The 21275-nt window shown below is 34.3% G+C and overlaps 2 protein-coding genes, 1 long non-coding RNA gene and 1 pseudogene across 4 annotated transcripts; 1 reads left to right on the top strand and 3 right to left on the bottom strand.

Annotated features, from left to right (window-relative positions):
* Positions 1-7929: 7929 nt before the first annotated feature.
* LOC129890349 (methanol O-anthraniloyltransferase-like) lies at positions 7930-9534 on the bottom strand. Its single transcript, XM_055965911.1, has 2 exons — positions 8988-9534; positions 7930-8892 (listed from the first exon to the last, which is right to left on the bottom strand). Exons 1-2 carry the CDS (start codon positions 9426-9428, stop codon positions 7987-7989), a joined length of 1347 nt encoding a protein of 448 aa, XP_055821886.1. The 5' UTR covers positions 9429-9534; the 3' UTR covers positions 7930-7986.
* Positions 9535-10956: 1422 nt separating this feature from the next.
* Positions 10957-13324, bottom strand: LOC129888831 (uncharacterized). 2 transcript variants are annotated; one of them, XR_008766732.1, is made up of 4 exons: positions 13183-13324; positions 13001-13073; positions 12462-12538; positions 10957-11238 (listed from the first exon to the last, which is right to left on the bottom strand). It is a non-coding gene; the product is annotated as an uncharacterized LOC129888831 (long non-coding RNA). The 2 variants fall into 2 exon arrangements; XR_008766731.1 differs by having other exon boundaries at positions 13001-13324.
* A 3340-nt stretch (positions 13325-16664) lies between these two features.
* On the top strand, positions 16665-18159 carry LOC129890016 (uncharacterized). Its single transcript, XM_055965504.1, has 3 exons — positions 16665-17264; positions 17361-17433; positions 17663-18159. Exons 1-3 carry the CDS (start codon positions 16665-16667, stop codon positions 18157-18159), a joined length of 1170 nt encoding a protein of 389 aa, XP_055821479.1.
* A 953-nt stretch (positions 18160-19112) lies between these two features.
* LOC129888830 (methanol O-anthraniloyltransferase-like) lies at positions 19113-20281 on the bottom strand (annotated as a pseudogene).
* Between the last annotated feature and the right edge of the window lie 994 nt (positions 20282-21275).

The following is a 21275-nucleotide window of genomic DNA, read 5'->3' as shown; positions in this document are numbered from 1 at the left end:
TCCGAAAAAGAGTATTCCGTTAAAAGAAAGTTCATCTCACTAACCATGAAAAAATCTAGATCCATTTGACATCACCCACGACATCAATAGTCCTCCATTTGACATCACCCATGACATAAAAATCCTCCATCGAATTTTCAAGATCATCCTTTGTTATTATTTTTATTTATTATTAGGTCCCTCCTCCTCACCTATAAATACCCATCTTATTTCCTCATTTTATTCATCAAGCTTTCTCAAGCAATTCTTCTCTCTATACACTTCTTTACTTATTCTCAAATATAGTTTTAGTTTTTAATAGTGTAGAAATACTATTCCGGTGATTCTTATACCGTAGGTAGTACACAAAATGCTCCTGCGAAGAGACAAGACTAGGGGTTCAAGAGTGTTCATTGAGTTCTTCAATTCGGAGTAAAGCTTCGGATTCCAGGTATGTAAGGCTATTCGTAGCATTGGATTGAGTTCTCCATGAGCCCAATATTTAAATTCATCGTAATTGAGTTATAGTTGAGTTTTACCCTAATTCTTGAATTCTAAATGAGTTAATTCTTCTTCTATTGAGTTAGATATATTTATGCATTGAGATTCTTATTATTTTTATCTCTCATATTATTGGAATTATTGTTCGTGGCTACTTTCCCATGAACCCTAATTGATTTGATGTTCATGCGTGTTTTGAGTAAAGATGTTGGCTTTTAATATGCATAAACTAAAAGAGCGATTTGAATTAATATTATATATGTATTTTATTGAGTTTTGAAGTGCAAAAGTATTGAGTTTAAATGAATTTGATTCTTTGGGTTAAATGATGTTTTGCGTAAGATGTTTTGAAGTATAATGATTTGATGAAGAGGTAATGATGATGATGATGCATTGAGATGAGTTTGGTGTTTTAAATTAAAGTCCAATGAGAGTAGTTGATAAGGTTAATATGAGCACATGTTTTGGGAGTAGTACTAAGCACCGACTTGGGTAAGAGTTTAATTGACTCAAACCCCAGAACTATGTAGGCAGCGTAGGATGGTGGCTATGCCTCTTAAGTCCCAAAAAGAGACTTTGATGATTGGATCCAAGATGGTGATGTCTTTTATACTAGCAAGGTATTGGATGGATGTTGCAACGACATCTCTTCGTTGTATCATCACTAGCTCATAAGTGATGGTTGTCGGTTAGAGAAACTCCCAACTGAGTAAGCATTGCTTATTATTATTTTTAAACTTGCATTACATAGTGATGTTGAGTTATGAGCCAAGTCTTTCTAAGAGAGGTTTCTTGATAGTTGTCCTTACTTTCCTGTCCTTTTACATATTCGTACATTTCATGTACTGACGTTATTCGACCTGCATCGTTTTATGATGCAGATACAGGTACTATAGATCCTCAACAGACACATCGTTGAAAATTATTTCTTTCTAGCAATTTGGTGAGTCCTTCTTATATTCGAAGGAACTCTTTATCCTTTTATTATTGTTGAGTATTATTTTTCTTTTCAGGTAGCCATGGACATTTCATTGGCACCGTCTGATAGTGTTAGAGGCTTTGTAGACAGAGTTTGATGATTAATTAGAGTAGTCCTCTTTTTAATCTACTTCTTCTAAGAATTATTTCTTTCCTTTGATATTGAATCGATCTTTACCCAAATCATAAACACTCCTGATTTTATAATAAAGTCTGAAGTTCTGGACGTTCTAATAACTCACGTGAGTTATGTCTAATTTTCTCCTAAATCATGGATCGGATTACTTTACCTATTCCTCGAACTTGTTAACAACTAAGAGAAGTAGTGAAGTATTAATACATTGTTTTAACTGGAAAATTGTGATGGAGTGGTAATTACAACAACAACAACAACCAAGTGAAATCCCACAACATGGGGGCTGGAAATGGTAGAATGTACGCAGACCTTACTCCTACCAAGGTAGGACAACTATTTTCTGGAGACCCTCGGCTCAGTAAAAGCATAAACGCATAAAAATGTTCGATAAGAATGGAGTGGTAATTAATTTATTATTATTATTATTAATCAGATGTTTCGAGTTCGAGTTTCTATAGGATGGATGAAAATAAAATAAAAAAAATGCAGTGGTAATTAATTTTTTTATTATTAATCAGATGTTTCGAGTTCGAGTTTCTATAGGATGGATGAAAATAATAATAAAAAAATCCGATTCACATAGACGAAAAATCAAGATCTATTCTTTTGTAGAATTTGTCCCAACATAATTCAAAATACAAAAATTGCAATCTAAGTATGAAATTCAAAAAACTATAATAATTTAGATATATTTTTAATACTTTATTCAATACAACAACAACAACAACAATTACAACAACCCAGTGAAATTCCACAACGAGGGATCTGGAGAAGGTAGAGTGTACGCAAACCTTACTCCTACCAAGGTAGGACGATCGTTTCTGAGAGACCCTCGGCTAAAAAAAGCATAAAAAGGGGTTAGATGTAACATCCCCTAAAAACGTTGTATACGATATTTCAATTTTTGCTTAAACATGATACAGCCTCTGTATTTTGGTCATAACTTTTCATAGGAATATCCAAATAGAGTGATTCAAATTTCTGAGTAACCACAAGATCATTACCTACAACCTTTATGAAGACCATATTTTAAGATTCGGAGGTTAAATAGGTCAAATAAATTAATCTTTGTAAGGTAGGATGCTGTGACGGAAATGAGTGTTTATAGAAGAAAAATCATATCTCACTGTAGGTTTATCCAAATTGGTTGATTCTTGAACGATATGAAACTAGACTTCCATATTTACAATTCTTATGAAGACACCAAATCCTAATAAGGAATTTATCTTATTCAAACGTAGCTCCCAAAAAGAGTATTCTGTCAAAGATAACTCATTTCACCTACCATAGAAAGATCTAGATACATTTGACATCACTCATGACATAAATTGTCCTCCATTTAACATCATCCATGACATCAATATATTTCACTAAATTTTCAGATTTTTATTTATAATTATTTTATTTATTGTTAGGTCCTCTCTCCTACCTATAAACACCCACCTTATTTCCTCATTTTATTCATCAAGCTTTCTCAAGCAAATCTTCTCTCTAATACACTTCTTTACACATTCTCAAATATAGTTTTAGTTCTTAGTAGTGAAGAAATACTATTCCGGTAATTCATATATTCCGGGTAGTACACAAAACGTTCCGGCAAGGAGAGAAGCTAGGACTCAAAAGTGGTCATTAAGTCTTCCGGTACCAACTAAAGCTTCGGTTTCCAGGTATGTAAGACTTCAATGAGAGTATTCCTTCCACTCTCATGTCTAAATTATTTTGATTATATGATAAATTATATTTATTTTCTTTAAGCTTTACTCTAAGTTATGTGGTATTTATCCATGAATTCTTCCATCCATATAGTCCAAAAACTCTTTCAATTAAGTCTCTTGATTTCAAGTAATATTTTTGTTATGGTAATTTTTATTTTTTTTACTTAATAGTATGAATCATGGTTAAACTAATGATTATTGATCTATTTTGATACAACATAATTTTATAGGTATGAATTGATGGATTGCAAGTAATTTATTTATTTATATTTTTAAAGGTTCTTGAAATTCATGGTGGGTTGTCTAAAGCATGACTTTTAATTAATGGATTTCAAAGTATTTATGTATATTTATTTACATACATGTTTTTAAGTTGAAGTGATTTGAACCCACCTAGTTTTACTATGTTTTTAATAAAGTTTGACTTGAAAGCTTTGACTCCAAATGAATGTTTATGAAAGCAATATTTATGATCAAAAGAGAATCTTATGAAATGAAAGAATGATAAAATGATATGAATGATGGATTATTTATGCAATAAGGATAATTCTTGCATACTTGAATTACCAAATATTTTAATGAGCTATTCTACAGAATATGATGTTTTGAATTCTCAAGCTATATGTTATGACTATTTTGAAGTATTAAACTATTCCGTGGGATTGACTTAGCACCGAATGGGTCATTGAGGTGGGATTCGGTAAGGGAATCCTAGTAGCAACCCCTTGTCTCATTAACTATGTGCCAACATAGGAGCCCTTGCAGACTTAGGCTAATGGATCCATAAATAGCCCTTAAAGTTAAAGTTAAAGAAATGAATGAAGTTGACGGAGTTCTACCTGGCAAGTAGTCTCCTCGGCCAACGTAGGGGGTTATGTTGGATTCCATGTAATAGCTCGCATGGTCTTAAATGTCGGTTATGGTCAATTTCCCACAAAATGAATATTTTAAAGGATATCTATATGATTTATTATGCATACATTAAATTATGTTCCATATTACATAAATGTTTTTAATGTTTCCTCAATGTTCATGCATCCTTACATACTTAGTACATTCAAAGTACTAACGCATATTCTTTTGCCTACATGATATCACCATGTAGGGATCAGTGCTCCTCCTCGTTCTCCTCCACGTGGCTAGTTGATATTCCATTGAAGACTACTTTTGGTGAGTTCCCATGTTCCGAGAACAATACTCCTTTGTCTTTCTAGTTTATGATATGTTAAGATATTTTACTATGGCATTTCTTCTATTATGATTGAGGGTGAGCTAGGGACTTGTCTTAGCCCCGTTAAATCTAATAGTTAGAGGTATTGTTGGACATATGTAAGTTGAAGATTTATTATGATTTCCGCTTGTTTATTTATCATCATTACCTATGAAAGGCTAAAAGAATGCTAAAAGGCTTGTTTGAGGTACTTTCGGGTTCCTCATTCGCCATGTCACGTCTAGGCCCTAGGCTTGGGTCGTGACATTAGATAAGATTAAGAAATTCAAAGTGATATAGGAAAATAAATAATGAAAGCATCGCAGATAAAATAGAGTAATCAAAGTACAAAAAGTAATAAATAATAACAAAAGTACAAGAAATGAGAGCATAAGAAATTGTAATGTGCTAATGCGCCTACTAATATGGAAGAATAACGAGACTATGTATTAGCCTTCTACCCTAATGTGAGTCCTCCACACTCTCCTATCTAAGGTCATGTCCTCGGTAAGCTGTAACTGCGTCATGTCCTGTCTAATCACCTCTCCCCAATACTTCTTCGGCCTATCTCTACCTCTTATGTAACCATCCATTGCCAACCTCTCACACCTCCTCACTGGAGCATCTGTGTCTCTCCTCTTCACATGCCCAAACCATCTCAGTCGCATTTTTCGCATCTTGTCTTCCACCGAGGCCACTCCGACCTTATTCCAAATAGTCTCATTTCTAATTCTGTCGCTCCTGGTGTGGCCATACATCCATATCAACATTTTCATATCAACAACTTTCATCTTTTGAATGTGAGAGATCTTAACTGGCCAACACTCTGCCCCATACAACATAGCCGGTCTAACCACCACTTTGTAGAACTTGCCCTTAAGTTATGGTGGCACCTTTTTGTCGCATAACACTCCAGAAGCGAGCCTCCATTTCATCCACCCTGCCCCAATACGATGTGTGACATCATTGTCAATCTCACCGCTGCCTTGCATGCTAGACCCAAGATACTTGAAACTACTTCTCTTTTGGATGGCTTGGGCACCAAGCCTAACGTCCACGCCAACCTCCTGATGTGTCTCATTGAACTTGCACTCTAAGTACTCTGTCTTGGTCCTACTCAGCTTAAACCATTTAGACTCTAATGTATGTCTCCAAACCTCTAGCTTAGCGTTAACTCCGCTACGAGTCTCATCGATCAGGACTATGTCATTCGCGAAAAGCATACACCATGGCACCTCACCTTGAATTTGTCACATCAATACATCCATCACCAAGGCAAATAAAAATGGACTAAGAGTTGATCCTTGATGCAACCCCATCACAACTGAAAAGTGCTTTGAGTCCCCTCATACTTGTCCTTGATCACCCTAATGTATGCAACAGGTACATCTTTAGCCTCCAAACATCTCCATAGTATCTCTCTTGGAACTTTATCGTAGGCCTTTTATAGGTCGATGAATACCATATACAAGTCCCTCTTCCTCTCCCTATACTACTCCACCAGTCTCCTCATAAGATGGATGGCTTCTGTAGTTGAGCGTCCCGACATAAATCTGAACTGGTTCTCTGAAATAGACACACCTCTCCTCACCCTCATCTCCACCACTCTTTTCCACACTTTCATAGTGTGACTTAGTAGCTTGATACCTCTATAGTTGTTGCAACTCTGGATTTCCCCTTTGTTTTTGTATAGAGGGATCATTACGCTTGACCTCCATTCTTCGAACATCATTACCGTTTTAAAGATGACATTAAATAACCTAATCAGCCACTCCAAATCTACCGAGTTCGCGCTCTTCCAAAATTCCCCCGAAATCTCATTTGAAAACCATTCAAATATCTTATGACTTGTTTTAAAGTACGACTTTAAAAATTGTTCGTTTCTTTAGTAAACTTCTTGTACAGAAAGGACTAAGCACGTTATTTCCCTGTCTAGTTAAAGGCTTTATGTCCCTTTCTCTTATGTACAGCTGGTGGTATGTAACCTTTCAACGTATGGCTCTAAATTCCCCCCTAAAGTGGGAAAATTTGACAAATAACAAACATATTAAATTTAATAATTTTTTATGGATATGATTTTCGTATTAGTTATGTTTATGATTGCTATGGTCATTAGTATATTTCGATACATTATACAAATTGAGTTTTTTTATTTGTATATCTCGCTGCATTATACAAATGTGATTTTCAAAGAGATTGTATATATTCGATTTTAGAATTGTCTATTCGCTTTCAGATTTGTCTATTCGCTTCCAAATTTGTTTTAGAGATTTGTATATTGGCTATATATTCGCATGCAGATTTGCTTTACAAATTTGTATATTCGCTTCTAGATCTGTTTTAGAGATTTGTATATTCACTATCAAATTTATATATGAGCCCTCAGATTTGTATAATAACAAATTTTATTAAATTATAGCCAATTCGTATATTTAATTGAAATTATACCCTTATTGCATAATTACAATAGTATTATTTGACAATCCGCATAATTTTCCTACAAAAATAAAATTATGAATGATTTGGAAAGTTCTGTTCTTTCCTTAACCCGTCCACATCAAAATTTATCAAACGTATGGCTCTAATATCCAGCCACCTGGAGTGTAATGATCCATATTAATTTGATATAATATTTCAATTTTTGACAAAAAGAAAACAGCTATGTGGACTGGTTGTTAAACCAGAAGATAAGAAATTACATGTAATTTTAATAAATACTATCCCTTATGTTTTAATTAATTAAAGAAAAAGGTTAAAAATAAAATATAGTAAAGATCTTCATAGTCGTTTTGAGTTTTCGGTGACCCTTGCTTATCGTAAGCTTTTGTATATCATTTGTGGTTCGCGGAGATCGGTGACACGATTCTTGATATTATCAAAGAATATTTGGTGAGATTTTTAAATTTGAAGGAGGTCGATTTTAATTCTGATAGTTTTGTTAATTTTGGAAGGTGATTTTTGACTTGAGTGGTTGGTTGGTACGAATCATAAGAGGCTCGAGAGTGATTTGAGTCATTGATTGTATTCTTGAGTTTTAAAGAAGTTGAGTTTGATCACGGTCAAAATTCAGTCAAGATGATCTCAATCGACGATTTGATGATTCCAACAGATAACCAGCGTATTTTATGGTCAATCTACATATTTAATTTATTTTCACGGTTGAATTTCGGATTGATTCCAAGAGTCGAGGCGTTTTGAATCGGAGAATGTTGGTTTAGCATTTTTTCGGACCGCACACCCATGACTTTAATATTATAGATTTCAAATTTTTTTATTTCTTATTAAATTTCATATTCAATCAAACATTATTACATGATTAAAACGAATTCTTTTAACTTATAAATATTATACACGACGGACAATTACTTTCTAATAGGAAAAGGATGGAATATTACAAGCTCAATAATTCTGATTTAATCACACCCCAAAACATGCATTGATGATGTGGAATTAAATGCAATAAAATCTTATATCTTTGAAATTATGTTGGCTCCGTCCACATTTCTTAGAGTCATCTTGTAGACAACCTCTTGAAATTTTTTCATGGCCAGAGGAGGCAAACTTATAGCTATCAAAATACCTTTTTCTCCCTTGTCATTTTTAACAGGCACACCAAAACTAATTAAAGATATAGCTTTTGGAACCCCACCAAAAATGGGCTTTCCAAATCCAAAATCAAATTCATCTAATCCACCAGACCTATTATCTGAGATAATAAAATTCCAAGATTTTGACAATTCTGGTCTCCCTTTAATAGCAATTAAATCTGCTAGTGATTTAATGTACTCTTCATTCATATGATCTTTAAGTTCCTTGATCAGTTTAACTGCATATGTTAGTGAATTTGAACACAACAATCCTGCTTTTGATATTGCAGCTGGAGTAATGAATGCATTCCCGTAATATCCAGGTGGTAGTTCAAATTTTGGTAAATTTTTACGTATGTTTACAAGCAACGTTATATGAACAATTTCTTCAGGGTGCAAATCTAGAGCAATGGTACGACATTTCCATAAAAACGCCGCTAATAACTCAAATTTTGTACATTCACAATTTGAAGAAACTTGATTTTTAATGGCTTCAATCTCCTTATTTCCAAAGAAAAATGATTGTTGTATCAACTTGTCTTCAATAGATTCCCATGCAATTCTTGATTCAATTTGCTCATCAAACTCATGGTGAGTACATGTAATGCATGGTGATGATCTAGCACTTAGGACATCCCTTTGCCATACAGGTAGTATGGAAGGTGCAGAAGCTCCTTGAATCAATTCACTTAATGCATTTAGAAACATTTTGAAGCCATAAGCATCCATCATAGTGTGATTAAATTTGAATCCAATCACAAATCCACCACACCTAAAACGAGTCACCTATACACAGAGAAAAGATTTAATAAATCTTTTGTGTAATTTTTTTTTTAATAATTTAAAAAATATAAAGGAGATTTATATAGAATATTATTTACCTGAACTAACATCAATGGACAACCAATAATCCCATCAGATCCTGGCTCATTATATAGTAGCTCTTTTAAGTAAGGACATGGTGGTTTAATAGAGTCACCTAATTTGTCAAGCTCCACATTAGCATCAGCTTCAATAAACATAATTCCTTCACTATTACAATTTACCATAAGCTTCTTATTAGGCCCTTCAATGAGTCTACCAGCTAATGGATAGAAAAACACAAGCGTTTTCGACAATCCATCTTTGATAAGTTTTGCTGGATCTTTGCCTTTCATTAACGAATTATATTTGTAACACATTATTACGGGAATATGAAAACGGGTACTCCCTTGATCATCTATTTCAGAAAGGTGTTTTGTCTCATGGAGTGTTACTATTGAAGGTATTACTAATTTTGGCTTGTGATGCGTTATTGAAATTGGCATAGTCATATGTGCCATAGGTTCTATTCACTATAAGAGATGTTTAATAGAATTTAGAGTGCTAAGTACAATCAGAGTGGTTATTTTGAAATATGTATAGCAATAAAAGTATGTATTGTTGGTAAGCATTTTATGCGAGATTTATAGAGTGCCAATTGCATCAAGAAAGAAATGTGTAAGTGATAGATTGGTGTGGGAAAGTTGGACCCTACACTACTAGATATCCAATCACACTACTTTTTTTTTTACAAAAAAAAAAGGTTCAACACAAGCACAATTAAAATTTGAATGTACTAGTATGTATATATATTGGTTTGGTTATTCGGTTATTAACTATACAAAAATAAAAATAAAAGATTTATTCAAAAGAGAAAAAAAGACAATAATTCATTGAGAAAAAAATAAATTATCTTCGTGTTATTTTGGATCTTATAATTCTTATGCTAAAATTATAATTATTTTTAACTTAATGTTTATATTGTTAGCTAATTCAATATACTAAACAACATAAATTTACTGAATAATGCATAAGCTAATGATATGATTATACAAATAAAATATGTATCATACCTTACTATTTTAAATTAATGTGCTGTATTTTTTGCATAAAAAAATATTAATAAAAGAGAATATTATATATATATATATATATATATAATTTGTCGGTTCGATTATTTTTGTAATTATTTTTATAACAGAACCAAAATCAAACCAAATATTACCGATTTTAAAAAATGTAAAACCAAACCAAATCAAAAATTAATTTAATTTAATTTTTTTATTTGAATCAATCTTTACCCAAACCATAAACACTCCTTATTTTATAATAAAGTGTGAAGTTCTGGACGTTCTAATAACTCACGTGAGTTATGTCTAATTTTCGCCTAAATCGATGGATTGGATTACTTTACCTATTCCTTGAACTTGTTAACAACTCAGAAAAGTAGCAAAGTATTAATACATTGTTTTAACTAGAAAATTGTGATAGAGTGATAATTAAATATTTTTTTATTCGTAATTACAGATTTCGAGTTCGAGTTTCCATAGGCTAGATGGAAACAAAATAAATAAATAAAAATATCTGACTCACATAGACGAAAAATCACGATTTGTTCTTCTGTAGAATTTGTCCCAACATAATTAAGAATACAAAAATTTGCAATCTAAGTATGAAATTCAAAAAACTATAATAATTTAGATACATTTTTAATACTTCATTCAATAATTTATAATAATTCATTCAAATGTCTTATGACAACTTTCAAAATTGTTCATTTCTTTAGTAAACTTCTTGTACAGAAAGGACTAAGAGCCCGTTTGAATGGACTTATAAGTTGGTCAAACTAACTTATAAGTCTTTTCAGCTTATTGTGGTGTTTGCCTAATGTTAACTTTAAGCCATAAATGTCACGACCCTATTCCTTAGGTCATGATGACACCTACTATAACCCTCTAGTAGGTAAGCCAACCCGTTAACCCGAAACTTCAAGTAATGTGTTTGAAGGCAAAAACTATATAAGAGCATTGAATTATAAAAGTAAACAGAATGAATAAGCGGAAGTAAACCAAAACATGTTTTAAACAACTAAAGATCCCTCCCAGAACCTGGAAGTCCCAAGTACAGAGCTGCTACAAAATAAAATACGAGTACAAGTCCCAAAAGTAGATCAAAAAGATATAAAACAACTGGCTAGTCTCAGAAGGCAAAAGACGGGTCATCCATGCTGAAGAAGACAAGAATGATCTAAAAACGCCAAGTACTCACCCTAGTCTCCGAAGTTGATTGCAACATGCTCGATTTATCCACGACGATAGCTGGTGCTCGGTCCTGCATCACGAAAGTAGATGCAGAGTGTAGTATGAGTACCAAGACAACAAGTACCCAATAGGCATCATAGGCCGACTGAGCAGAAAAGGTAAAAACAATATAAAAAAGAAGAATAGCCTAAATAGGAGTCAACATAAACATCAAAAGGGAAAAGAGTACTACCTATGAAAACTATAGCTAACTATATCCAACTGGGCCCCCATAAGCCCAACCGGGACACTCGTTCGCAAGTTAAATAAAAACTCAGACGAACCCCCATAAGCCCACCGAGTACACAGAATAGCTACAACTACCAAGGCTAGGAACCAAGAATCTGCGATGTTAGGAGCCGAAGTATTATATCATTTCCAAACCCAGAATCTCTAAGAGTCAATCGATCTAGTGGTGACTTAGGGGTCGAGGCTGAGACTGGGACCCAGAGGCTCACCCGAATGTTCAAAGTGGTCAAGGTCGGGACTGGGTACCCGGATGCTTGCTATAATACATAAGTATGGTCGAGGCCGGGATTGGGTACCCGGATGCTCGCCGTAACACATCGATATGATTGAGGCCAGGACTGGATACCAATATGCTCGTCATACTAGCAAGTCGGCGGAGGCTGGGGTTGGGTACCCGGATGCTCCTCGATAATTCAAAATGGAGGCCGGGATTGGGTACCCGGATACTCACAGATATTTTATCCTATGGTGCTGAATATTTTCCTTTCCAACTAAACAATAATAGTACCGAGAATCTCCTTTTCAATGAGTCAACCAATATGCCGCCAAAACTAAAACCGGAGCCAAAGTCAACGATCATGAAATCTAGTGCTGCCGACGCCTCACAAAAGTCACGATTATATTGAGTTATGGATGATGGTATTTTTAAGAGCAAGAGTAACGCCTAACTAATGCCAAACTACTAGACACTAGCCCGCTACACCATTCTACAAGGATCTAAGTCTACCGGAGTGACGCCGGGACATCTAAAGCAAGTTTACATCCTATACTAAGGCCAACATACCCCATCGTATCAACAACATGCTCATTCAACTCTACTTATAATACTAACAAATAACGACAAGATACACATGCTTCTAAATATCCGAAAACCCGATAATAAGCCTAAAGCATGATTTCTAACACCTAAGATATACAATCAAACTACCCAACCCAAATTCCAACTATTTCAACATGCTTTCACACATTTCGGCTCAATCTAAAGAAAGGTAAATTGTAGCCTACCTGTAGGCCAAACACGCAGGCTCCAAATCACTGTGCTGGAGCTTTTCCCTTTCGAATGGCCTCGGAACGCTGCCAAGCTGTCAAAAAAAGAACCACAACGTTGATACGGTCGTTTAGACACTAATTTCATAATTTTTGGAGATGGACCAATTTTTGGGTCGAAAACGAGAATTGTGGGACCCACATACAAAATTCTGGATTTGACCCCCAAAATAGGTTCTAAACGTCACCCCAAGCTCAAAAATCAGATTTATAATACAATTCGGGGTGAAAAATTACGCAAGACGATCAAACAACCAAAACTCATAAATTCGGACTAAAGGACCAAAAATGGCAGCATCGAAATCAGTAGATTTTGGAAATACGAGACTCTTTCAACCCAAAAAAATTGCACTATGATGATTCTTGCGAAAACCCCCACAATCTAGCCTCAAGAATCACTCAAAACGGAGTTATATTGACCAAGATACACTTTTTCAAAATTCCACAAAATTTCATTCCGAAAATGACTAAATCAGTAACTAAAAACGCATTTTTACCTCAAACGAAGCTTCTCCTAGCGTTTCTGAGATTACCACGAGATTCCTCACGAAATTATATTGAATTTAGACCCTTGAATCACCAAAATCGGATTTATATTGGTCAAGATATAACTTGTCAAAGTTCTTCAAAAATCCATTCCAAAAATGGATACTGCTGCAAATGAAATCACGATTTTTACCTGAATCGAATACTCTAAATCAGTTTTCAATCTCTCCAATGCGTTCTCCACGAAAAACCTCACAATTTTGCCTTTTGAATCACCCAATTTGGAGCTCTAGAACTCAAGATATGAGGGTTCAAAGTTGAGGAGAAAATCTGAAAAAATATCTGCACTCTTGCTGCAGATTTTCTGATTTTTGCCACAATTTAAAGTCTCCGAACGAACCTTCGGAATTCGTTCGGAACCCGATAAAAATAAAATAAATATGCTAACACACTAAATTCGACATTCTGGACTCAATGGCGTATTTAGAATTCCCATACGAGATCATTTTAATAAAAAGTGGGTCCCACACCCAAGAGTCATTTTCCACAACGGGTCTCGATATTAGCTCGGGAGCCTCGGAAAGAGAACGAAAGGTCGTTCCTGACCAAAATTGACATTATGGAACTAACCGCGCTGTCAGAATTTTTATTCGAGCGCGTTTTCCAAGAATGTTGACCAAAGTCAACTATAGGCTAAGTTTCAAAGTCAAAAGCGTCAAATGGCCCCAAACTCGTATCAATTGCCTCGATAGTCATTCCAACAGTGTTACTAGCCTAATTTGGTCATTCCGGAGCTGATGGAACCATCAGAATTTGAATCCGAGATCTCGTTGACCCAAAACTCGAAAAGACGCAACTAAACTAACTTAGGCCTTTAAAATAACAAAATGGACTTGGGACCTCTAAAAATTCAACCAACACTTCTTCTAGACGAAAAAACATCTCCTGAATCCAACGGAGTTGTCGGAATTCCATTCCGAGCATCGGAACTCCAAAAGTTGACCAAAGTCAAACCTTCGCTTAAAGTTCCTCAAATTCTCAACTCAAGGCCTCAAATCTTCGTTACAGCTCCAAAACTGATTCCGTAAAGTCTCCCAAGCCTATTTCTACATTTCGGAGCTGCTGGAATTGACGGAATTCCATTCTGAGACCCGTAGCTCCAATTGACCCAAAATACCACTTTTTAACACTTAAAGCTTATGAAACTCAAAATTTTCAAGGACTTAACTTTTCATAGAATTTTCTAAAAATCAACACCCGGTAACAATTAGAAATGACTCGGGGCATCTAAAGGGATGGGTAAAATGGTCATTTTACAAAAATTCCAAAAATGACCTTGAGGGTCATTACAATAAAAATCTTAAAGTCAGCCAAAATTGAAAAATTAGGATTCCTAACTTTTTTTTTTCTAAGTGCTTAAAACCATTTTCTTTGACCATGAAAATTACTTTTATATACCTTATATTTTAACTAGATTTCCAAATTAGCTTTTTTATTCTTTTAACCCTAAAATTCACATCATTTTCCTCATTTCTTCGGCATAAACACTTTTATCCAAATAATTAACTGCTTATTTATAAAAATAACTTTCAGCACTTCAAAATTCTAAAAAAATTTCATACATAAAAGTTACTTTTTAAGCCAATCTATACAGGCTCTAAGCACGTTATTTCCCTTTCTAGTTAAAGGCTTTATGTCCCTTTCTCTTATGTACAGCTGGTGGTATGTAACCCTTCAACGTATGGCTCTAAAGTTTTGAGAAAGAACAACCATATTAAATTTAATAATTTTCTATGGATATGGTGTGTATAATTATTCTTTATAGTTGTATTTATGTTTTCTATAATTATTAGTATTTGTATAAATCTCGATGCATTATATAAATTGAGTTTTTTCGTTTGTATATCTCATTGTATTATATAAATTGAGCTTTCAAAGAGATTGTATATATTTGCTTCAGAATTGTATATTCGCTTTCAGATTTATCTATTCGCTTTCAGATTTGCTTTAGAGATTTGTATATTGACTATATATTCGCTTTCATATTTGCTTTTTAAATTTATATATTCGATATATATTCGCTTTCAAATTTGTATATTCGCTTCTAGATCTGTTTTAGAGATTTGTATATTCACTATCAAATTTATATATGAGCCCTCAGATTTGTATAATAACAAATTTTATTAAATTATAACCAATTCGTGTATTTAATTGAAATTATACCCTTATTGCATAATTACAATAGTATTATTTGACAATCCGCGTAATTTTCCTACAAAAATAAAATTATGAATGATTTGGAAAGTTCTGTTCTTTCCTTAACCCGTCCACATCAAAATTTATCAAACGTATGGCTCTAATATCCAGCCACCTGGAGTGTAATGATCCATATTAATTTGATATAATATTTCAATTTTTGACAAAAAGAAAACAGCTATGTGGACTGGTTGTTAAACCAGAAGATAAGAAATTACATGTAGTTTTAATAAATACTATCCCTTATGTTTTAATTAGTTAAAGAAAAAGGTTAAAAATAAAATATAGTAAAGATCTTCATAGTCGTTTTGAGTTTTCGGTGACCCTTGCTTATCGTAAGCTTTTGTATATCATTTGTGGCTCGTGGAGATCGATGACACGATCCTAGATGTTATTAAAGAATATTTGGTGAGATTTTTAATTTTGAAGGAGGTCTATTTTAATTTTGATAGTTTTGTTAGTTTTGGAAGTTAATTTTTGATTTTGATGGTTAGTTGTACGAATCATAAGATGTTCGAGAGAGATTTGAGTCATTGGTTTCTTGAGTTTTAAAGAAGTTGAGTTTGACCATGATCAACATTTAGTCAAGATGACCTCAATCGGTGATTTGATGATTCCAACAGATAACCAGCGAGCGTCTAGGAATAAATAGATTCTGTAATTAGTCAAGATTGGTAAGCCGTTTTATGGTCAATCTACATATTTGATTTATTTTTACAATTGAATTTCGGATTGATTCCTAGAGTTGAGGCGTTTTGGATCGGAGATTGTTGGTGTAGCATTTTTCCGGACCGCACATCCATGACTTTAATATTATAGATTTCAAAAATCTTTATTTCTTATTAAATTTCATATTCAATCAAACATTATTACATGATTAAAATGAATTCTTTAACTTATAAATAGTAGACATGACGAACAATTACTTTCTAATAGGAAAAGGATGGAATATTACAAGCTCAATAATTCTGGTTTAATCACACTCAAAACATGCATTGATGATGTGGAATTAAATGCAAAAAAATCTTATATCTTTGAAATTATGTTGACTCCAACATTTTTGAAATTTTTCCATGGCCAATGGAGGCAAACTTATAGCTACTAAAACACCTTTTTCCAAAAGTTGAACATCATAACAGACTATCTGAATTCAGATCTATATCTCTCAGCAATTTTACTAGCAAAATAATCTCCAAACTCCTTAGTAGCAGACTGGTTCCCATCCTTCCTCATCTTATTTCTGATAATCAGTCTGGATTTGTCCAAGGAAGGAGCATATCTGAGAACATTATGTTGGCTCAAGAAATTATGCATAACATAAACAAACCCAAGATTGGAGATAATGTGGTTATTAAACTTGACATGGCCAAGGCTTATGATAGGGTCTCATGGTCCTTTATCTGTCTTGTCATGAGAAAGATGGGATTTGGGGAAACCTTCATAGACATGGTATGGAGAATAATGTCTAACAATTGGTACTGTGTCATCATAAATGGCAGCAGGCATGGTTTTTTCCATTCAATAAGAGGTCTCAAACAGGGAGACCCACTCTCTCCTGCTCTCTTTGTTCTTGGTGCAGAGGTGCTGACCAGAATATTAAACAACCTTCATCAGCACTATCTATACACTGGTTTTCAAATGGAGAACAGGGGTCCTCAAATTAACCACTTGAGTTTTGCAGATGACATTATTATTTTCACCTCAACTTCTAAGTATTCCCTTCAACTCATCATGAAGACTCTTCAGATGTATGAAGGCATTTCTGGACAGTTTATTAATAAGGACAAAAGCCAAATCTTGATCCCTACCAACACACCTGATGATATAATTGATAGAGTAGTGTCCATCACTGGTTATAAATGCACTCATGGTCCTATGACATACTTGGGATGTCCATTGTATATAGGAAGACAAAGGGTCATATATTTCACTAGTATAGTCGCAAAAGTGATTGCTAAAATTCAAGGGTGGCAGACAAAGATGCTAAGCTATGGGGGTAGAGCCACTTTGATCAAATCAGTGCTTCAATCACTTCCTATACATCTGCTATCTGCCATAACCCCTGCCAGAACCACTTTGAAACAAATAAAATGCCTTATTACTGACTTCTTCTAGGGTTGGGATAAGGAGAAAAGGAAGTACCACTGGGCCTCTTGGGAAACCCTTAGCTTACCATATGAGGAGGGAGGTATTGGTGTAAAAAACTTGGAAGATATATGCCTGTCAATGCAATACAAACATTGGTGGTTGTTCAGAACTAAGAGATCTTTATGGGGGGATTTCTTGAGAGCTAAATACTGCCAAAGAGCTCATTCTGTCACAAAAAAAGTGGCACACAGGCCAATCTCTCATATGGAAGAACATGATGAAGAACAAAGGTGACATAGAACCTCATATTAAGTGGACCTTATGTTTAGGGAACTGCAGTTTCTGGTGGGATGATTGGCTGGGTATTGGCTCTTTAGCCAATCACTATGAATATATTCCAAGATTCAACAACTCCACTGTCTCCATGTTCTTGACAAATGGAAAATGGAATGAAGAGAAAATCAGGAAACAGGCCCCTCAACACATGATACACACAATTCTCAATACTGAAATCATGTACCAACAAAACACATTAGATCAAGCTCAATGGAAGCTGCAATCACATGGAAATTTCACTTGTAAATCAGCTTGGGAAAATGTGAGAAAGAAAAAAAATAAGACATTGACAGATAGGATGACATGGCATACTAACATCCCTTTCAAGGCTTCATTCTTGCTTTGGAAAGCATTGAGACACAAACTGCCAACCAATGATAAACTGATTTCTTTTGGGAGAGAAACTGCAGAGTGCTCATGCTGCTACAGGCCTGGTTTGGACAACATAAATCATAGTTTTGTCTCTGGAAGCTTTGCTAAACACATCTGAACATATTTCTCCAACTGGGGGGGGGGGAATCATGCAGGACCACAACTCCATTAGAGGCATCTTGATGAGATGGTGGACCTACAAACCAAACAATGCTGTACATAAACTCATGTTGCAAGCCCTCCCTATATTTATTTGCTGGAATGTCTGGAATAACAGGTGTGCAAGTATATATGGAGGAAAGAAATCTAGTACTACTAGAGTGAAGTTCAATATAATCAAGGAAATATACATGCTTATTACTACAACTTTTCCATATATCACATGGCCACCAGCTTGGAAGGATCTAATTATTTGGATAGAAAACAGTAAGCATGACAGAAAAGTAACCCAGGTTAAATGGCTCAAACCCCCTCTAACATAGTTAAACTTAACACAGATGGGAGTGCCATAGGCAACCCAGGAAAAATAGGAGCAGGAGGCATAGTAAGGGGCCATAAGGGTAATCTGATATATGCTTTTGCCTCTCCTTTAGGAGTTGAAACCAATAATCAAGCGGAAGTGTAGGCAACCAGTTTTCGCATTAATTGGTGCATTCAACATGGTTATAATAGAGTAATATTGGAAGTAGATTCTGAATTTGTGATTAAGTGGCTGAATCTGTACATCAAACCACCCTGGAGCATTCAAAACTATGTTAATGAACTCCAACAACTGGTCCAACTGCTAGAATTCTTCCAATGCAAACATGTTTTTCGAGAAGCAAATTTTCCAGCTGATACATTATATAAGTACAACCATACACTTGATAATACACAACACTTCTACAACCTTCAACAACTTCCACAAGAAACCAAGGGCTACATAAAGCTAGACAAGATAGGAATGGCAAGCTTCAGGAGAAGAAGATTAAAAAGGATCAAACAACCTCCTTGAACATTTCTTATCTCTAATGTTCCTAACTTGGACAAAATTGGTATGACAAAATTGGGAAGAACAAAAATGTAGCTTCGTATACTTGATCTTCTTCATTTAGCTATGTATAAAATGTAGCTTATTTGAATAGGACTAGTGTAGGTATCTTTCTTGTATTCACATGGAAGGGGAGAGTCTCCCTCATTTATGGTTTTTCCTAGTCGCATGGTATCTAGAGGAGTCCTCTCATAGGTTTACTGCTTTTCTAGTATTTAGGAAGCACTTTCTAGTATCGGGGATGAGTTAGCCGACCTTAGTAGGTTTTCAGACTTATGAACCACCTTAAGTTCGGAGGTAAGGTTATGTCCCCCTCCTTGTACCTTTATATTTTATGTATGATAAGGCTTGGGGTGCTGCTCAACCCCTGACTGTGCACGAGAGGTGGGAGCCTCGTATAGGGTCCCTTCCCGTTAAAAAAAACAAACAAACTAAAACACCTTTTTTTCCATTGTCATTTTTAACAAGCACACAAAAGCTAATAAACGATATAACTTTTGGAACCCCTCCAAAAATGGGCTTTCCCCATCCAAAATCAAATTCATCTAATCCAACATATCTATTATCTGAGATATTAAAATTCTATAATTTTGTCAACTTTGGTCACCCTTTAATAATTATTAAATCTGTTACTGATTTAATGTACTCTTCATTCATATGATCTTTAAGTTTATTGACCAATTCAACTGCATATGCTAGTGGATTTGAACATGATGGTTTAGTAGAGTCTCCTAATTTTTCAAGCTCCACATTAGCATCAGCTTCAATAAACATATTCCTTCTATTACAATTTACCATAAGCTTCTTATTAGGCCATTCAATGAGCCTACCAGCTAATGGATAGTAAAACACAAGTGTTTTCGACAATCCATCTTTGATAACTTTTGCTGGATCTTTATCTTCCATTAAAGAATTATATTTGTAAAACATTAATATGGGAACATGAAAATGGGCACTCCCTTGATCATCTATATCTGAAAGATGTTTTGTCTCATGGGATGTTACTTTAGCTGGTACTACTAATATTGGCTTGTGGTATTTTATTGAAATTGGCAAAGTGTGTGCTATATGTGCTAAAAGAAAGAGTAGTGTATGATGAAATATATGTAGTAATAATACTATGGAATGGAAATCAGATAGGAGTGCGAATTGCGTCAAGTAAGAGACGCGTAAGCAAAAAATGTTGTAACAAGAAAGTTGGAATGTTCCGTCCAAACGCACACGCAAATATACATGGTCGTACAAGTAATTAAATTATTCTTTTCAGGAGTTGGATTTCGAATTCACAGAACCTTGTCAATTAATTATTTACTAAATTATATTAATTCTAATTACTTATACAAGCAGTTATTTAAAAAATGAATTAAATTAGTTAAACTAAAAATAAAAATAAAAAACTAGTAAACAATTAAACGAGAAAAGATCTGAGCAGATTTTTACACAATCAATGAATGAATCGATATAGGATTATGGTTTTACTAATAATCATGTTTAGTATCACTTTAATCAATTCATTTGATTATCTAGTTGTTGATTCATGTGGTTAATAATATGGTCATGATCTCTCGCCTACTCCTTACTCAAACAAAGCTATATGCAACCGCATAGAGGAAGTTAAGCCAATCCCTCAAGTAGGTTAGCAAACTGGTGAATTAATAGGCTTTGCTCCGTCAATATCACAAAGAATAAAGAGATATCGTCTATACCCATATAAAAATTGATGTTTTTATAAGGCCTAACCAGTCCTTCCTTGCTTCCGTTGAGGGATAGAACTCTTCCAATGAAGACTTCTAATCGTCTACCATAATTAGAAACCCAACTATATCGTTGATCGGGAATAGATTTATCCAATTATGGAGCATTAAGATTTCATCTCGTATCTGAACCAAACATGGTTCTAAATATATCTCTATCCTAGATAAAAATCAAGGATCATGCTCCTTATATTCCATGTTCTATCCCTGTATTCCTCCTTCTAATTCAAAAGTAGACAATATATTTATTTCAATAGAGGCCAACCATCAAAATAGTAAGCACATGAATATAAGAACAACTAATAGAATAATCAAATATTAATCCTAGAACGAGAAGTTTAACTCCACATAGACATAGAACAATTACAACAAATCATTCACAGAAAAGATGTAAAAAGAAATAATAAAGGAGAAGAAAAGATAAAACCAAAATTCTCCGACCTCCACAGC

The sequence above is a fragment of the Solanum dulcamara genome, chromosome 5 (assembly GCF_947179165.1).
Source record: "Solanum dulcamara chromosome 5, daSolDulc1.2, whole genome shotgun sequence".
Classification (NCBI taxonomy): Eukaryota; Viridiplantae; Streptophyta; class Magnoliopsida; order Solanales; family Solanaceae; genus Solanum; species Solanum dulcamara.
The sequence above is the reverse complement of the archived record's forward strand: the minus strand, read 5'-3'. Positions and strand labels throughout refer to the sequence as shown.

What these genes read in the sequence shown, in the direction of transcription:
- LOC129890349 (XM_055965911.1), bottom strand. Translation starts at nt 9,428, where the DNA reads ATGGCACATATGACTATGCCAATTTCAATAACGCATCACAAGCCAAAA. An exon ending in GTCCATTGATGTTAGTTCAG is followed by an intron (nt 8,893 to 8,987) that starts GTAAATAATATT and finishes CTCTGTGTATAG; the next exon opens with GTGACTCGTTTTAGGTGTGG.
- LOC129890016 (XM_055965504.1), top strand. Translation starts at nt 16,665, where the DNA reads ATGGGATTTGGGGAAACCTTCATAGACATGGTATGGAGAATAATGTCT. An exon ending in GAGCCACTTTGATCAAATCA is followed by an intron (nt 17,265 to 17,360) that starts GTGCTTCAATCA and finishes GACTTCTTCTAG; the next exon opens with GGTTGGGATAAGGAGAAAAG. An exon ending in CTTACCATATGAGGAGGGAG is followed by an intron (nt 17,434 to 17,662) that starts GTATTGGTGTAA and finishes CCTTATGTTTAG; the next exon opens with GGAACTGCAGTTTCTGGTGG.